This window comes from Lissotriton vulgaris, chromosome 3_1, assembly GCF_964263255.1.
Source record: "Lissotriton vulgaris chromosome 3_1, aLisVul1.2, whole genome shotgun sequence".
In the NCBI taxonomy this organism is placed as follows: domain Eukaryota; kingdom Metazoa; phylum Chordata; class Amphibia; order Caudata; family Salamandridae; genus Lissotriton; species Lissotriton vulgaris.
Window position 1 is genome coordinate 541,284,418 of NC_141689.1, and position 20,157 is coordinate 541,304,574.

General features: G+C 46.3%; 1 protein-coding gene across 1 annotated transcript in view; it reads right to left on the bottom strand.

Annotated features, from left to right (window-relative positions):
• The window catches only part of TNPO1 (transportin 1), a 1,561,564-nt gene that overhangs the window by 1,275,601 nt on the left and 265,806 nt on the right, over nucleotides 1-20,157 (bottom strand). Inside the window, exon 5 of the mRNA XM_086960799.1 lies at nucleotides 4,559-4,692. Within this exon, the coding sequence (XP_086816925.1) occupies nucleotides 4,559-4,692 (134 nt within the window). The remainder of the gene's footprint in view (nucleotides 1-4,558; nucleotides 4,693-20,157) is intronic.

The following is a 20,157-nucleotide window of genomic DNA, read 5'->3' on the forward strand; positions in this document are numbered from 1 at the left end:
TTCACCAAAATCATAAAATGAAACCTATTTTATCCTTTGGCTTTTTCTGTTTCATGTGCCGATACACTGATTAGTTGCTATTCGATACTACCTGTACTGCCTCTATACCTGCTATCCAGATGTTCATTGTCATAGCGGCCGGCCCGATCGGGTTGTAGGCTGACGCTGTGTACTGTGCATAACGAAAATAAAGGTTTTTTTTTTTTTTTTTAAATGTTAAAAAAAAACAAAGAAATAGGAGTGGCAGGTCCCGATCAACTTAAAGGTGTTAAGTCTGATTGTACTATTCCAAAAATATAAATAAGAAAGGGATAGAAAGAACTAGAGAGAAGGACACTCAGAAGATCAGCACCTTCCCAGATTCCATGGTGCTGATGACAACGACGACGACCAGGAACCAGTTTAGATAGGTAAAAGCAGATCCGCATGAATAAAATAAGAAATACGTTGAGTGATCATGCTAGGCGATGTCTCACATTTGCACTGATCTAGCATATGCATCTACTTTGTACAAAATAGAGAATCGAGCTTGGAGTGGTCACAGGATTAACAGCCTTGGCAGAAAACGTTCTCAAGCGGAAAAAAAAGAAATCAAAAACTATGAGAGTCGTTATTTAACTTTATACTATGCCATTATTGGCTCTATTGCCGTGTGGTTTGAATAAACAATGTACTATTCAGCATGAGTAACGTGTCAGAATTGTACATTACAAGTAGGTAAACTTTTACTTGGGAGAAGGGAAGCCTGAAAAGCAAGTTCATTTGCAGACTATTTAAACTGGACTTCGAGACGCTACCACAAAAACCTAAAATACTATAATCAGAAGTAGCCTTGCCGAGAACAATGGCTGCCCTGCCTAGCAGGCGGCCTCAGAACTATGTGGAAAAATGCTAGTCAAAAGAGATACATGGAAATTGGTCCCAGAAACTCGTTCTGCTGCATAAAAAAGATTTACCAAACACCTGGAGAAAGGATATAAGAGGGCCTGATCATAAAAGGGAGGGAATGCTTGCAGCATCCAGCCAGGAGAACTAGAAATCAGTCTCCAACAAGAGTGTCCTGCCTGGTACTTAAACACACAAAACATGCCTCAAAGTAATGAAAGTCTTCATTTGAGACACTACTGAGGATTTTTCATGAAAAAAGCAAATTAACCACAAAAATGGTAAAAATTACTTCAATGGTGTTCTCAAGAGGAGAACATTTCCTACTTAACATACTTAGGTGCAACAAGGAAAAAAAATCTAAGAAAATAGCACGTATGCCAAACGTTACTGTGACTGCAGCACTCGCAGGCCTTAGTAACTAGACCTCCACTCCTTTTACATAAAATGTGCTTCAATCTTTTTTTCAAATGAACATGCATGCTATTTGGGCAAGATGACTCAAGAAGCTAGGCTGTCAACTGAGCTGAGGTCACACGTTTGAATCATGGAAAGGCCAGCTCAGCATTCCGTCATTACATTGTCATTCAAACGAGTAACCTAAATTGGATTACAGGAATAGCCATTATTTACATCACTTACAAACAAATGCGCTAACAAGTGCTGTTAGAACTGGGGGCTCTAATTGGAAGAGGTAAGTACCTTTGACCAAGTAGGGACCCTTAGTTCTAGTCAGGGTAAAGGGATACACACTGTAGATAACCCCTGCTCACCCCTTAGGTAGCTTGGCACGAGCAGATAGGCTTATCCCCAAGGCAATGTGTATAATATTTGCACTTAACACACACAATGAGTATAAAACACACCACAAATTGAGACCACACAGGTAGGTATATCAAAAATAGATATCTTTATCTAGTTTAGCAGTTTAACCATTGGCAGTGTAGTTACACGATGTCTTTACTCTCTTAATTGTTTGCACTCTATTACAGGAATTTAAGTTCAGTCTCAGTCTCAAGAAAATGTCACAGGAATGAAGGTTGTAGGCTGCACGATCTCAAAATCAGCCCTTTGCCGTATCTCGCGCTGTGAGACAGAAGCGCTTCCAGTGTGTTTCACCAGCGCATCAAACCGATCCCCCCACACAGCCCCTGCCATTCCCGCTAGCTCTCCGCCTGTCTCGACAATCCAACGAGCGGCAGGGAGATACAATACCTTCTGGCGTGAGGACGGCAGGCTGAGATAGTTTGTGCGGCTCTTTCGATGCTTCACTTCCCTGACGCGGGGACCGGTGTCTTACTGTTCCGACAGGGCACCCGGCGGCTGCACAGATGAACCCTCGCAGTCACGGACAAGCGCAGCTTCGGAGACGAGCCCCTGGAGATGATGATGCTGCAGCCAATCACAGCGCGGCTCCCTCAGTGACGCGGTGGCCCTGGGACGAATCCCAGCGCGGAGTTGCTGAGGGGGCTCGTCCTTCTCAACCAATGAGAGGGGAGTTCCTTCGATCTTGATCTCCGTGGCCCCGGCGAGGTTCACAGGCAGTTTCATGCCCCGGGCAGCGGCAGTGATCAGCGACACAGTCGTTTTGAAGTCGCAGGAGGCGGGCAGGGCGCTCGGGTGTCACAAGGATCTTTTGGGCACTACCTCACGAAGGGGAGCACCACGAGCCTCAGATCTGCGGCCAGAATGTGCCGATGAGCACACCGATCTCCTACACGACCACCAGTCATTAATCACGCACCAAGCAGCGGATGAACACGGTCTTTACAGCGTTTCTTGGTAGTTTCAAGGGAAATTTTTGACCCTGGGTTCCAGGACAGGAGGCCAGCTCTACTCAGGCCCTTGGAGATTCTTTGGCAGACACAGCAAAGTCTTGAGGTCAAGCAGGCAGGGGTCACAGCACACAGCAAAGTCCCCTTCTGCTCTCCTTTAGATGAACAGCAAAACAGGTCAGCCCCAGAGCACACAGCAAGGGCAGTCTTCCTCAGTTTCTTCAGTGGTCCTTCTTCTGGCAGAGGTTCCTCTTGATTGTAGAATCCGAAATCTGTTGTCAGGGGTCCTTCTCTTATACCCTCTTATACCCCTAAAAGTCTTTGAAGTATTTGTGCCCTGAGCCCTGGGCCCTGAGCCCGGTCTAAACCAGTTCTGGGTGTTGCTAGAGTACTTTGGTTTCCTGGCTTCTTCCTTCCTTTCAGAGTGAGGGGCAGAGTCGTCAGCCGTCCAGCAGGAGGTGGAGCCAGCATTGTGGCAGGCAGGCACAGCCCTATTCACTCCCAGGTGCTATCTCCTCCCACCACTCTAGTTGCAGATGTAGTCATTCAACCAAGGGCTGACTCAGACAACCTCCTGGGGGATCCCCAGCCCTTGTCAGCCTCAAACCAGACAGTCAATCCACAAGCAGGCCCAGGCACACAGGAAGGTTAGACAAGAGAACAACCACTTTCTAAAAGTACTGTTCTCAAACACAGAATTTAAAAACAACCTTTCCTAAAAGATGTGTTATTAAATCCTGAGTTCAGGGATATCAATCGGGATATCAATCACTTATGTCCTATCTTGTTCCTGTGGGAAGATAGGCTGGTATCCATTGGGACCAGCCTTCCCCATGCTAGTCTATGGAGCAAGATAACCTTGCAGCAGTGATCACACAAAATGGCTGCTGTTCACTACCAGAGCATGTTACCTGCACTAGTACATGCTCTGCCTTTCATATACACTGCACCCTGCCCAAGGGGGTACCTTGAGCCTTCCATAGGGGTGACCAATGTGTACACAAAGGGAAGGGCTAGGCCAAGCCAGTGGGGACACTGACCAGGAGGACATGGCAGTTCACGGACTGCACACAGGCACTGCGGTGGCAGGCCTGAGACACCATTTTAGGGCTACTCATGTGGGTGGCACAATCAGTGCTGCAGGCCCACTAGTAGCATTTGTCATCACCAGCCCTGGCACACCCAGTGCACTTTACTAGGGACTTCGGGTGATACAAATATGCCAATCAGGTACATCCAATCAATATAATTTCCATAGGGAGCACTTACACTCTGGCACTGATCAGCAGTGGCAGAGTGTCCAAAGCATCTAAACCAGCAAAAACGAAATCCAGCACAGCATCAAAAATACAGAGGGCAGAGGCAAAAAGATAGGGAAAACACACCAAGGGTGTCAGGTCTAACAAGTGCTATATGTAATAACATTTTCTTACTGATTTCCCTAGCTTCTTGTACCTCCACAGAAACAGCTGGCTTAGTAGGAGGACATATTCAGAATTAAACTGGTTATTGAAATTCGTATATAATCTTAGTTTAATGTGCATTTAACTATGAATATTTTTTCTTTCTAATCAACGAATTCCTATAATTTCTGACAAGAATCTTATTGCTTGCCCATACCCATCCGCAATTTGCAAGGCCAGTAAAATGACACCAGAGACAACCATTCACAATTGCATATTTAAAATCTGCAGTTTGCGGATTGATCAAATGTGTTAAGCAGTCGCCTGCAGCTTTACCTGAAGCAAATTGTGCAAAGGCTGTCCTACAAATCATTGAATAATACAAATTTCAAAAGAATAATAGGCATATACACTTAAAATTGTTATGCTGTTGTGGGACCTGCCTGAAAATGGAATGCAATTCAAAATCTATGCATCTACTAAGTGCTGATTTACCTTATTTTTGGACTGCTGTGTTTGAAGAACTGTAAAAATTTTGGAATCATGACATTAAGAGGTCTATCCAAAGCGTCGCTGTCCAGAATTTCTGCAGAATCTTCGCATATCTTCTGAAGGGCTCCAAATGCACCCTGCAAAATCCATACAGGTTAAGTTAAAAATATTATATAATGATTGCATGCAAATATTAAAATGTAAACGTATCACTAAACGCAATCACTAGTTTATCTAGACTGGACTATGGGAACTCAATCCTAACAGGCATCCCCAAATCACACCTGGCCCCATTAAAAACAACATTGCATGCGGCAGCAAGAATGATCACAGGATGCAAAAAATCCGACCACATCTCCCCTGCACTCAAAGAACTTGAATGGCTCCCGGTGGATATGCGTAGCACCTTCAGAACGGCCTGTCTAACCCACAAGGCCCTCCACACCGGAAAACCAGAATACCTGGCAAACAAACTCACAAAAGCTGGCCAAAGTAGAATCTTGAGAAGCTCTAACTCCCTGCTGCTCATCCTACCAAAAACCAGAAAGAAGAAAACTGCGGACTGCTCCTTCTCAGGAAATGCCCCCAAAATATGGAACTCTATCCCTCCGCATATCAGAACCATACCGTCCTATGCGGAATTCAAGAGCCAACTCAAATCCTTGTTCCTCATCCGTTCCCTAGGTCCTCGGTAACTAGGATCAACATCCATCCCCAGAACTATGTGAGAACTCTGTATCCTATTGCCAAGAAGTCCTACTGTACGAACTGTCATTTGATGATCACCTTTATTTGTTACTTGTCTTTTTGTCCACCTTCTCATGCCTTTACTGTAAAGCGCTCTGCTACCTTCGGGTCTTGTTAGCGCTATAGAAAACTTCTAAATAAATAAATAAATAAGTATGCTTTCCTAACACTTCAGGAAACTGCAACAGTAACGAAAAACAAAGCATTTGCCAGGCCAAAGTGTCAGACATTGGTTATCAGCTATTATACTTTGTCAATGCGTATTTTTGTTTTGTAACGGTTTTTGCAAAACTATGTTTGGCAAGCTGAAGGGCCTTCTTGAAACTTTAAAGAAAGAAAAAAATCACTAAAAGCAGAACATTTTGTTTGGGTTCAAAGAACAAGTTACTTGCCTTTGATAACGATTAGTTATAGATTCCTTACCTTAGAATTACCCCCAAGCGTCAGACTGGATCTGGAGAAATTTTTTCGTAGCAGTACCCCAGCGCGTCGTTAGGTGGCATCAGTCGACTGTGCGTTCGTCGTTGTGGTCGGCGGAATGATGCTGCGTGTTTACTTAGATGCCACCCCTGCACGCAGACTGCGAGCAGAGATCAGAACAGGATTCACTCCATGACCGACGCAGCCAATCACCGAAATACCGCCTGATCGCCACTGAACGCGATCCCCGCCGGACGTCTCTTGGTCACGGCATACGGATTGCATACTATCGATGTTACAAGGGACCCTTAAGAATCTGAAAATATACTAACAGCGTCTGGGTTAAACTACGATTCGCTCTTGAAATGGACCCTGAACCCACGTCTCACTGGGTCCTGTCTATACCACGTCCGTGGTAACGTGTCCCCTACTCCCCCGTCCTGAGGAAGACCCCACAGCAAGATTAACACTTATATCTGCACGCACGAGGGTCGAAACGTCGACAACGGATTGTTCTTCGCTGTCAACTCCACACCCCATTGTTTTCATTCATTGAACATCTGGAGTATGATTTTTGTGTAAAAGAATTCGCATGAACCTGTCGGTCCTGTTTTTTGGTACTAAGTTTGTAACTTTGTGAAATAAGCTTTATTTGCTGATTTTACTGTCACCTAAGAATCCTCTTCTTTTCCTTCACCAACTCCCAACACTATCACACCACCCTCCCCGTTTCTACCTTTGGGGCACTGTAAATAACCACAGATTAATGATCTTGTGAATTATATATATGCAATATATCACCACATTGTGAATAAAACAATGTGGATTGAAGTTATGTTTGTTTGATCATTTTTTTATCTTTGGTTAATGCTTTTATATTACTGGGACCCCTTCCTATTACTCATTTGATAACCCAGGTCCCCGTAACTTTATCTGGGTCAACCCCCCTATCAATATCCTGGAAACAGAAGGAGGCGCCAGCAATGTCTCTGTGGCATTCCCGCCTTTGGCAACTGCTCAGCCTGGAACGCATGTCCGACATTTCCCGGGAGGACTTCAAGAACTTCCGAGTTCCGATGGGGACCACTGGTCTCATTCCTCTCTAAGGGCCTCCCATCTGCGGTATGCCCCTCCACGATCAGGGCCTTACACCTGTTTCAGTTTTAGATATACTACACAGGCCTCAAGGGGGGACTGTACTCTTTAGGGCGCTTTCACCACTGGGGGGGTGGGCGAGGGTGTTGGGGGGGGGGGAAGGGGGAGGGGAGGGTAGTTGGGGTTCTGGGGTTCGTGAGTTGGGGTTAAAATGTCCACCTTTAGCGGTCTGGGCGCTATGGGAGCACGAGCAGGACTAAGGCTCTCACTGATACGGCTAGAAAGGTGTGGCTGGGCAGGTCTGGTCTACGCAGAGGTATTGTGCTGTGCCAGGGCGCTGGGGGACTCTCTCGTCTGGATTTTGCTGAGACACGACCCTGGCAACCTGAGCGATGATTGATATAGACTCACTATGCATGACCCAAGGGAGCCCTGGGTCGTGGTTAATGGTTGCCCCCTCACCTGGCTACGCATTGCATGCAATGCTCCTTGTCTTATGGGCCTCTGCGTGGGCATGTTGGCGGTTTGTGTCTTGCATATTTTTTTCGAATGTGGACAACAATAAAAATTTGTTTACAAAAAAAAAATAAGACCACACTTTACATGCGCCATCACATGCTGTACGTATGTGTCTGGCCAGGAATCTAAAGCTTGCCTGACAGCCACGTAACCTCCAATGGCTGGTGACTTGGAGTAACATTGTGCAGCCTTTCCGGAAACAGCAGTGAATAATACAAGTCATCCAAACCGAAAGATAGAGATTGTCCACCTACACTGAGACCACTGAGTCTCTTTGATCTAATATTAATTGCAGATCAGCCGCCAATTACTCGCCATCTGCCATATACTCGACGATCAATGTTGTGTAGAGCATCGCCAATAAGGTACCACATGAGATAGTTGTGTGCGCAAAACTTATGATTCTTTTGTGAAATAAGTGATAACAGCCAGCCGACCAGCAAGCCTCTTAGCTGCCCCGCCTCCAACAGTCACAAGCAACAGTCATCGTTCCAACACAGAACCTGAAGAAAACTGGAAGATGCCCCTAAGCAAATTCTAACAATAGGTAAATACACCTTATAGTGAAACACATCGAAATACAACACACCAGCACTCATTTTAGAAATAAAACACCACTATTTAGTTCATCAAAGTTTACTGCTGCAGTGACAGCAGGAGTATAAAAGAAGCCAGAGTAAGAGGAAAAGAAATGGCGAGAGGATGAACAAGCATTTTCAATGCAATAGGTCTAGCATTTAGGAGAGTTTAAGCTATGGGCATTCTAACTATCAATGCATTTTATTTGTGTGTTTTAAAAACATGTGAAAGGCATTGTAATTTTTTAAAACCAATAGCTCAAACTCTCGAAAATGCGAGACCACTTTAATGTTGGCCATGCCCCTTTCTGTAGATGCTGCTCGTCGTATTCAGGTTGCAGTCAGCAGTGTCTAAAGAACACTAAAGTGAAAGCAAGGTATGGGGCGCTTTCACCCAAAAACAAAGAAAGAAAGGTTCTGTAGGGCTGCAGCTGTTGTGAAAATTAAATGAACAATTGCAGCGGCTAAAGTGAAAGCGTACCATGCAGTAAATTAAAAAAATAAGTGTGGCCACTACAGTGAAAGCAGACCGCACCATAAATTAAATACATTACTAATAAAAATATAAAAGCAGTTGACGTGCTCCGTCGTCTTGGGTGGAATAGGAAAATAAATTAAAGAAAATAGTGCTCACCGACTACATAAAGCGGACCGTGTAACAACACAAGTAAAAAGTCCAGTCCTTATGGGAGGTTACAAATGCAGATTAGGCGGTACCAAGGAGGGACTACTAAGCCTATTCACAAATGAAAAGCAACCATTTAGAGAAGACAGTAACAGGAGCAAATTGAAAAGATGGGCAGAAAATGGGGGGAGCTTCTATTTCATACCTCAATATAACATAGGAAGTCTAGAAGAAAAAAAAGAATTTCACATGATCTTTAAAATCCCAAAAAGTTGGACAGGAAAGTCTCCTTGTGACAAGCAAATGTTTCATTTTATTATTGTCGCACACATACCAAGTCACTATATTTCATCAGCATTTACCTGTAGAATAGAACCTACTTGGAAGAATTCGTTATTCACACCTAGCAATGTACACAAAAATGTTTCCTAACCTTAGCTTTTCAACACCGGCATGACATGTCGACATATCACCTTGGAAAATTTTCTCTGCCCTTCCTGTGGAATAGTTGCTCCAGGTCACTAACCTGAACTGCATTAAGGGAGCGGACTTTAAATCAAATTACATAAATAGATAGGTAAAAATGTGAATTGTTCTTAGTTTTTACGAATTCATCTATGGTGATACAACAAGCAATCATCCACTAAAGTTGATGGCCCAGGGACGATTCCATTGAAATTCTATAGATTAATTTATTACAATTGCGGAGCTTGTTCTCCGGGATATGTAGTGCGCTAAGAGAGAGTATTAGGCTGTCGATGCAAGATGGAATGTTCCCTCAAAACTCTTCAGAAAAAAATAAAAGAACTAAAGCATTAACTCTGTTAAATGCAGATGGGCAAATGTTTTTGTTAGCCGAATAAGCCGGAAAGTCGGGTGGTCTGTTACTGCATGAGCAGCAAAGATTTGGCCCCCGTTAGGAAACTATCTAATACACTAACATTTTTGATGGCATTATTAGATTAAGCCAAAGACTTCATTCATTTACTCCCTTTCTTTCATGACTTTATAAATGTAGCACCTACTTTTACTCCATGGAGATGCAACCTTCCTGCTGCAGGGACACTCAACACCCCTTAATGTAGAAGACATTGAAAACTCACCGGTCATGTTGTTGAGGTACCCGAGGGTGCCTTGGCTAAGACACATGCTGAGACTGTTTTTCTGGATCATCTGAGGGACATGTACAGAATGGTGGGTGGGGCTTCATCAGACATGATATCAGGATTCCTAGAGGAGTCCTACACCCTCAGGTGCCTGACGCTCATCGGAAATAACTGAAAGCAGAGAATACCCTAGAGGAGAACCACAAAGCCATGGAGGAGCTGGAATCTGATAAGGGCCCTTGGGGAGATGGCTTTCTGGTGGAGTTTTACCAACATTACTGACCCCCGTTGTCTGAAAAACTACGAGGTGTTCAAAAGGCTTGTACACTAGGAATTCATATTGCAGCCCTCTTTAAGAGAGGGCTTCATATGAATGCTTATGAAACAGAGGGGTTGGTGGGATTAATTACCACTGGACCCGTCATCCTCCCAGAGACAGCAGAGCATGATCACAGCGGAAACCAAGTTACAATGCAATCTCCTAGCAATGCACTTTACTTAGAATGGTGGTGGGGCAACTGGTGCAAGACGACCAGTGTGGCTTTATCCCATGGCACAGTACGGTCAGGAACCTAAGGCGACTAACGTGTTACATTTGGTGTTTGAGAGGGAGGATGCACGGACGCTGGGGGCAGTTGACATCACAGAGACCTTTGACACCCTAGATTGGTATTATCTGATGCGAATCCTTTGGTGCACAGGCTTTGAGTCGGTATTCTGTTCATGGGTGCAGTTGTTGCACATGGAACCCAGAACAAGGATCAGAAGCGGGAAATATCTTTCAGAGGATTCAGGAGTGGAAAGGGGGACATGACAGGTATGCACCCGCTCCCCACTGCTATTTGCAGTAGCTGTAGAGAAGCTGGCATTAAAGCTCCAAGTGGCGCTTGCAGATAGATGGATACGAGTGGGTGATTCCATACCCTAGGTACTCAAAGCACGGCCCGTGGGCCACTTGTGGCCCACCAGACCTTTAGATGCGGCCCTGTGTGGAAAACAACAGCAGAGGCAGTCAGCAGCCATTCTTCTGCTTGCTCATTCCTCGGGACCACATCCATAGTAAAAAAATTAATAAAAAAAAAGTCAAAGGAGCATGCTAAAGAAATTTGTGATTCGCCTGCTCATATGTGCCCCCTCCTCTTCCTGCTCAGTGAGGTCACTCGCTTGAGGCGCGGCAGGGGAAAAGGAATTTAATAAGGGCATGGAAGTTGCTGGCTTTCCTTTCCAGCCCAGCATAGATATCAGCACCAGCCACTGCGGGGGAAACTACTGCTGTGGTGCAGGTCACTGCAAACTCAGTAACCAAACGGCGGTAGCCACAGCCACGTAGGCGGTCCGTCAGCAACATCAGTCAGTCATATCGGTGCCACCAGCCTTTTCAGCACCACCAATCTGTGCAAGTTTTGAACCTTCCCAAGGTAAAGGAGTGCTTGTTATCTATGTTACCAGGCTATGCCTTTCCAAATGTTCTCCCTCCTTCACCCCCCAATGGGCACATGTAAGGATAGTGCCTTCTGAACAAAACATCTGGAGTTTAAGGTACGAGCCACCCTGGTACTAAAACGGTTCCCCTCCTTAGAGCTGATGGGCCTCTGTAAACATTCCTAGTTACTGTATGAAGCACACAGGTCTCTCACAGGTGTGGTGAGAGTGTGGAGCATGGTGTTCACAGAGGGATCCCAGATGCTCAGTGACATTCAGTGCGATTATATGCACTGTGTCTATAGAGCCACACTAGTCACTGGGTATTCGCTTTACACAATGAGTAGGAATACGTCCAAGTGTGACCCAGTGACGTGTGCCCTAGTGAGGGCGAAGTTGAATAATAATGGATTCCCATCCCAGCTGTAGATTGGGGGTCAACCATGAATGAATTAATTAATTAAACAAATGGACCTATATTTATACAACTCGACCAGCAACTCAAAGGGCATCCCCGAACTAGCGAGAGTGGACTCTTAGTTGTGAGATAAACCAACCTAGATTAATCTTGCTTGAAAAAACAAGTTTTGATTGTTTTTCTCAAATGTGCAGATCCAGGGTTTTAATATCCCTGCCAAATGAAATGCTACTTCATATCTATACCTAGTTACATGTGCAGACCCTGGACTCATCTGTGGCGTTTCGCAAGCAAGGTACAGTGCCCTTGCACCCCTGCCCGTACACTACAGCTCTGTGATGCATCAGTGCCTTGTGCCTCATACAATACACTGCCCCTGCATCCTTGCCCCATACAGTACATCTCAGCAACCATCTATGCCTCATGAACTTACAGCACAGGGCATTTGCATCCCTGCAACATACACCACAGCCCTGTGACCAAACGTGCCTCAGGCTCTATACCGATACAAAAGGGGATGATGGACGGAGCGCTTGAGCAAATCAAACACCCACCCCCAGTCAACTGATCTGGGTTTAATCCATCACCATTCTTTAGCTCACTCCGCCACCCCAGTTCAGACATGGTCATATGCAAATCAGTCTGACCCTGTGCCTCATGGGATCAGTCCAGCCCGAACTGCTAGGCCATGTCTTTCCTGGACCGGAATCAAGCATCCTAGGACCAGTTTCTGGCTATCAGCCGTCATCAGCCAGGATAGCTTGATTCCAGTGGCATGGAGAGCACGGGGCTCACGTCTGAGCATACCTGTCCCACTCGGGGTGACAAATGCAAAAACAATTGATGGACGGAATGTTGCACAATGGCAAAACATTCACCCCCAGTCACAGATCTGGGTTAAATCCATTGTTATTTTGCTCACCACCCCACCCCAGTTCAGACATGGCCATATGCAAATCAGTCTGACCCTGTGCCTTATGGGAACAGTCCAGCCCGAACTGTCAAGCCATGTCTTTCCTGGGAAGACATGGCTTGGCAGATCCATACAGCACAGAGCCTTTGCATTCCTGCACTGTACACTGAAGATTTGTTTGTACTTTAGTAGCCCACCCCCACTGCCCCCGCCCTTACCCACAGGCTTATCGGTGGAGCCCTCGCCCACAAACCAGACTGTACTTTTGGCCCCTGAGAAAAAGTTTGTGAGTACCCATGTTCCACACCAGATGACCTCTCTACACGGACAATGCACCGTTTTATTTACAACAGCTGAGAGAGGCCGTAGCAGAATTAATGACATAATAAGAAGAATCTTGAGAGGTGGCAGGGCTCAAGGTTAACAAGAAAAAAAGACTGCACTCTTCCCCCTCGGCGGCCAGGGCCAGAAGTTAGGCTTCAGGGAGATATAGATAGCTTCGGATACCTGGGGATACGGGTGGCTGGGATGCCAGAGAAACAATAATGGTATAATGTGGGGAAAGTGAATATCTGGCTACGAGCTTCTGGCTCTGTTAACGATGGGTTATGTGACCAGTGCGAAGAGGATCTTACTGGCCAGGTGACTATTTGTGGTCAGGAATTCATTATGCCTGCTGCACCGAGAGATGTTTCGATCTCAACAGCCTCGATAACATTGGTCTAGATGAATCAAAGGAGTCGAGAGACATTGGATGCCCTAACACAAGATTAGGAACTCCCAGACACTGAACTTTAATATGATGCAGCGAACGTGCAACTCACAGAAAGATGAGCCACAAATTCTGACAACTGGCGCTTGGCACACCTCTGATGGCACTTTTGATGAGAGGTTAACTCAATTACAACAACCATTAGCATAGCCAATAGGTCTCGCTTTTTGGACCCTATAAGTATTTAGTTATGCAGAATAGCCTTGGTGCAACAACACCAACTGTTGCATAGCTAAACACTTATAAGGTCCTAAATGCTAGACCTATTGGCTATGCAAATGCTTGTTGAAGTTTGCTGGGATTTAGAAGATCTTGTTGGTGGTCTCTGTCTAAGCTCCCACGGCAGAGTATATGGTACGGCAGAGTATATGGTACACCAGTGATTGAAATCTGGGTAGCAGTGTAGAAAGGGCTGTGGGAATAAGTGTACATACCATGCCAGTGACAGTAACCTACCAGCCTTGTGTGGGTAAATTGGTAGGAGCAGTTGGTCTCAATATACCATGACTTCATCTCCTACCAATTTACCCACACAAGGCTGGTAGGTTACTGTCACTGGAATGGTATGTACACTTATATTTAGACATTAAGATATTTCTTTACTACCACAGTTGCAGTAGTGTTGTATTAGGTCCTGAAGAAAGCCTCCTTAGGCTGAAACATGTCGACCGATTGATTCACCCATGAACAGTAATATATGTTTACATCCATTCACACTCTGCTTTTAATTTTGTCACCATGGTGACCGTCTGAATAAAGGTTTATTAGGCACCATGCTAGTCAATTTTATCTCACCACTTTCTTAATAGCACATATGCTTTGTACACTGCAACTTTTTTCAATTCCCACAGCCCTTTACACACTGCTACCCAGATTTCCATCACTGGTGTACCATATACTAGCTGTTGTACTCACATTCCTCTTAAGGTGAGACACCTAGTGGATACCAGGCAGGTGTTTCTAAATCCCAGATGATGAAGTTCCGCCAATGGGTGGGCTTATGGGTTTACTTTTGCTTTGCTCGCTCACCCTTACAGTCTATACTTTTACCTTTTGAGTACACGTTTGACATTTTAGGCCACCACAGACCTTAGCACCCCTTGTATGTGTTTTCAATAAGTGTTTCACATGCCTATAAATATATCAAGGTACAACCTATGAGAACATAATTTAAAAAATAATGGTGGAGAAGTTTGCAAATATTATCACTTCCTCGAGTTCAAGCAGCGCTCTGGACCCTGATGATCTCCCTATTTTTGTTGTTAAATAAACAAGCATTGGCCCGCACGGCCAGGAAATAAAATAAACAAGTTGGTCTCAGCAAAAAGAAGTGGATGCATGCTTGTTTTTGCTGTCAATTCCCCCGGGGCACAAGCAGGCATCCACTTCTGTCAGAACAGCTGATCGCAGCAAAAAAGACAGAAGTGGATGCCTGCTTGTTCCCTGGGAGGACTGACAAAAAGAAAAAACACGCAAAGTGTATTGGCACCAGATGGCACGCTGGGTGTTGAAAGGACTCCATAGGTGACAGTTTTGTTAGTTTAGATGCGAGTTTTCCTTCACCATTGCGTGAATGTAAAAAAAACAAGGAAGTTAACAGTGGGGCCAAAGGGAAAGTGATTGCGGGGGAAAAATGCTACTGCAGGCCACAGGCTTGTAGTGCATGTGCGCGAGTGGTGCGCGCGCAGCAGTAATTGCGCCATATGGTGCCTCTGCTCAAGCGCGCGGCCGCGCACATGCACTACAAGCTGTAGCTGGCGGTAGCATTTTTTGAAGCCCTCTTCACTTAAGGTCTCACCGGCCAGTGCAAGCGCTGGGTCAGGTTGCCAGACCAGCACAAGCGCTGGGTCAGCCGAGACCTAAAACTAGGGGGCCCCTGGTTAAATAATAGGGAGCGGGGACGGAGATTAACAGAGCATATCCCCAAATGTATAGAATTACAGTATTATCAATCAATATTGTTTTTCAATATATTGGCATATTTTTATTTCTTTTAATTTCTGAAGACACATTTTATCAAAATTAAATAACTTACAATTCTTTTAGTTGCAATTATACTGGCTCTACATAATACAAATCACATAATACAAACAACAAAAAGCTATTTTATCACAATCACAAATTGCACATTGCCAACCCATTACAAAAAAAACACTTTCATTCCACACACAACCCCATTAACAACATATAACAAATTCCTTTGCCACATATACATCAATAGTGTCCAACATAAGAAAACGATATTTTCATTTTTAATTATCACAACATATATTTTTTATAATACTCATGTAATTAATAATCTTTTTCTTCTTGATAACCAGTTTCATCATATTATAATTTCATATACCCAGTCATCTATCCTTATTATAAGTCTGTTGGGACACAAGTTGATGTCCTCTATTGTTAGAAATGGGGGTCTCTAGTTGGCAGTGGATTGCACCCTGTCCAAGTAGGGACCCTTCCTTCTAGTCAGGGTAAGTGGATTACACAGCTAAGATAACCCCCTGTCCACCCCCTTCGTAGCTTGGCACGAGCAGTCAGACATCTCAGAGGCAATGTATAAAGCATTTGTACATAAACACACACTAACAGTGCAAACACTACAAATACACACCACATTTAATTTAGAAAAATAACTAATCTTTATCTCAGCCAAACAAGAACAAAACGACAAAAATCCAACATACATAAATCAACATATCACTTTTAAGTGTTTAAAACACTTCAGTACTATTTAAAACTTTGGATGCAACAGTTTTTATACAAAGTGGGGTGCATCAAAATCACAAGATGAAGACAGGTGCAGGGGAGGTGAGGCAACGGAAATCACAGCGATGCGTCGGTTCCTTACACACAATGAAGATAATGCGTTGGTTTCTTACTCCCAGGGGAGGTGATGCGTCGGTTCCCTACTGCTATGCAGTTGAGGTGATGCGTCGACTCCTTACTGCATGGGCAGGTGTTGAGCTGTTTCTCCTGACACACAGCCTCGGTTCCTTACTGAAGCCCAACGTCGATGTAGACTTGGCTCAGCGGTGCGATGCGTGACAAATCCAGACGCACTACGGTTGATGCAATGGCGGTAAAACAGGTGCTGTGTCTATTTTCCCAGCCATGAGCAGATGTGTCAATTCCTTCAGCTGCCCAGCAGTGCCTATGTCGAAGTGAAGGGTCTCAGACCCCGCGCTCTGGACTCGGGCTGCAGCAGTTTTTTGAGCTGCGGACAGACACTACATTGATCTTTTCTGCCGCGCCGTGGCGTTGCCTTGGTTTTTCAACCACATGTCAAGCTTGCGGTGGGAAAAACAATTGCTGAATGGTGATGCATTGATTTTCAGCTCTTCTTGCAACAGAAGCCACCAGGTAGGGTCCAGAACTGGAATTGCCGCCCCTTGGAAAGTCAGAACTCCCAGCAGAGTTGTTTCAGGGACTGCAGGTGAAGTTTTCGATGGCCCTGAGAATTCTTAACAGGAGACAGGCACACACAAGCCCCTGGAGAATTTTCTCAAGCAGGATACCAAAGCAAAAATCCAGTCCTTAGTATCTCCAAAACTGAAGCAGCAACCTCAGGCCAACCCAGCAAAGAAAACAAAGCAAATCAAACACAGCAAAGGGGCTGTACTCCTCCTGACAGCTCTCCAGCACTTCCTATTGGAAGTATCCTCTTGATCCAGAAGTGCTCTAAAAGTCTAGGGTTACAGGTCTAATATTTATACCCCTTTTGGCCTTTGAAGTAGGTATACTTCAAAGGATAGTTTTGTAGTGCACAGATCCTGCCTTGCCCTGTGCCCAGGTTTCAGTGACAACTCCTCCCAAAACTTTAGCTCAAGAAGGCCCCTCAGCCTGGTAATTGGCAATCAGGATATGAAGGGTAAACCTCAGCTCTCTTTGTGTGACTGTCCAGAGTGAATGCACCAACAGCCCTACCGTCAGTCTAAACCAAACACGGATTCCACAGGCAGGCAGTAGAATAGGATGATAAAAGAAAGAAAATGCCCACTTTCTAAAAGTGGCATTTTCAAACAGAATAAAAACAAGCATTGGAAATGCAATAGGTCTCGCATTAGGAAAGTTTGAGCTATTGGTATTGTAAATGACACTTTTTTTATTTATGTGTTGGTTTTGAAAGTAGCAAAATTAATAGCTTTGTCAGTTACAATGTCAATAGTTTTAACTTTTGCAAATGTGACACCTATAGCATTTGTAATGCAATGTGTGTTGTATTTACGTGACTTAGATGTATTGATATTACAAATAACAATGGCTTTTAATTTTGTAAATAATTAATACTTAAATAAAATGTATTGTCATTTATAATGGCAATAGCTTAAACGTTTGTAAATACCTTTTGTGAAGATTATGTTCAATGTATTTTATTGTGACGAAAATCCAAGAACATTGCATTTGCACCTACACACACACAGAGCCACACACATAGATGTGGTGGTGGTGGATCTGGGGGATATGGTGGTGGTGGTGGATGTGGTGGCGGGTGGTGGTGATGGTGGATGTGGTGGTGATGGTGGTGGATGTAGGGGTGGATGTGGTGGTGGTGGAGGTGATGGATGTGGTGGTGGTGGATGTGGATGTGGTGGTGGTGGATGTGGATGTGGTGGTGGTGGATGTGGTGGTGGTGGAGGTGGTGGTGGTGTGGTGGATGTGGTATTGGTAGATGTGGTTGATGTGGTGAAAGTGGTGGTGGAAGTGATGGTGGTGGGTATGGTGGATGTGGTGGATGCGGTGGTGGATGAGGTGGCGGATGTGGTGGCGGATGTGGTGGTGGTGGATGTGGTGGTGGTGGTGGTGGTGGATGTGGTGGTGGTGGTGGTGGATGTGGTGGTGGTGGTGGATGTGGTGGTGGTGGTGGTGGTGGATGTGGTGGTGGTGGATGTGGTGGTGGTGGTGGTTGATGTGGTGGTAGTGGTGGATGTGGTGGTGGATGTGGTGGTGGATGTGGTGGTGGTGGTGGATGTGGTGGTGGTGGTGGATGTGGTGGTGGTGGAGGTGGTGGTGGTGTGGTGGATGTGGTATTGGTAGATGTGGTTGATGTGGTGAAAGTGGTGGTGGAAGTGATGGTGGTGGGTATGGTGGATGTGGTGGATGCGGTGGTGGATGAGGTGGCGGATGTGGTGGCGGATGTGGTGGTGGTGGATGTGGTGGTGGTGGTGGATGTGGTGGTGGTGGTGGATGTGGTGGTGGTGGTGGATGTGGTGGTGGTGGTGGATGTGGTGGTGGTGGTGGATGTGGTGGTGGTGGTGGATGTGGTGGATGTGGTGGATGTGGTGGATGTGGTGGATGTGGTGGATGTGGTGGATGTGGTGGTGGTGGATGTGGTGGTAGTGGTGGATGTGGTGGTGGTGGTGGATGTGGTGGTGGTGGTGGATGTGGTGGTGGTGGTGGATGTGGTGGTGGTGGATGTGGTGGTGGTGGATGTGGTGGTGGTGGATGTGGTGGTGGTGGTGGTGGATGTGGTGGTGGTGGTGGTGGATGCGGTGGAAGTGGTGGATGCGGTGGAAGTGGTGGATGCGGTGGAAGTGGTGTATGCGGTGGAAGTGGTGTATGCGGTGGAAGTGGTGTATGCGGTGGAAGTGGTGTATGCGGTGGAAGTGGTGTATGCGGTGGAAGTGGTGTATGCGGTGGAAGTGGTGTATGCGGTGGAAGTGGTGTATGCGGTGGAAGTGGTGTATGCGGTGGAAGTGGTGTATGCGGTGGAAGTGGTGTATGCGGTGGAAGTGGTGTATGCGGTGGAAGTGGTGTATGCGGTGGAAGTGGTGTATGCGGTGGAAGTGGTGTATGTGGATGCGGTGGTGGATGTGGTGGTGGATGCGGTGGTGGTGGTGGATGCGGTGGTGGAAGTGGTGGTGGATGTGGTGGTGGTGGAGGATGTGGCGGTGGTGGATGTGGCGGTGGTGGATGTGGCGGTGGTGGATGTGGCGGTGGTGGATGTGGCGGTGGTGGATGTGGCGGTGGTGGATGTGGCGGTGGTGGATGTGGCGGTGGTGGATGTGGTGGTGGTGGATGTGGTGGATGTGGTGGTGGATGTGGTGGTGGATGTGGTGGTGGTGGATGTGGTGGTGGATGTCATGGTGGATGTGGAGGTGGTGGTGGATGTGGTGGTGATGGTGGTGGATGTGATGGTGGATGTGATGGTGGATGTGGTGGTGGATGTGGTGGTGGATGTGGTGGTGGATGTGGTGGTGGATGTGGTGGATGTGGTGGATGCGGAGGAGTTGGTGGATGCGGTGTTGGTGGTAGTGGTGGATGGGGTGGTGGTTGTAGTGGATGTGGTGGTGGATGTAGTGGTGGTGTGTGTGGTGGTGGTGGATGCGGTGGTGGTGGATGCGGTGGTGGTGGATGCGGTGGTGGTGGATGTCATGGTGGATGTGGAGGTGATGGTGGATGTGGTGGTGGTGGTGATGGTGGATGTGGTGGTGATGGTGAATGTGGTGGTGATGGTGAATGTGGTGGTGATGGTGAATGTGGTGGTGATGGTGAATGTGGTGGTGATGGTGAATGTGGTGGTGATGGTGAATGTGGTGGTGATGGTGAATGTGGTGGTGATGGTGAATGTGGTGGTGGATGCGGTGGTGGAGGATGCGGTGGTGGATGTGGTGGTGGTGGTGGTGATGGTGGATGTGGTGGTGATGGTGGTGGATGTAGTGGTGGATGTGGTGGTGGTAGAGGTGGTGGATGTGGTGGTGGTGGATGTGGTGGTGGTGGTGGATGTGGCGGAGGATGTCATGGTGGATGTGGAGGTGATGGTGGATGTGGTGGTGGATGTGGTGGTGGATGTGGTGGTGGATGTGGTGGTGGATGGGTTGGTGGTGGTGGTGGATGTGGTGGTGGATGTAGTGGTGGTGGATGTAGTGGTGGTGGGTGTGGTGGTGGTGGATGCGGTGGTGGTGGTGGATGTGGTGGTGGATGCGGTGGTGGATGCGGTGGTGGTGGTGGATGCGGTGGTGGTGGATGTGGTGTTGGTGGATGTGG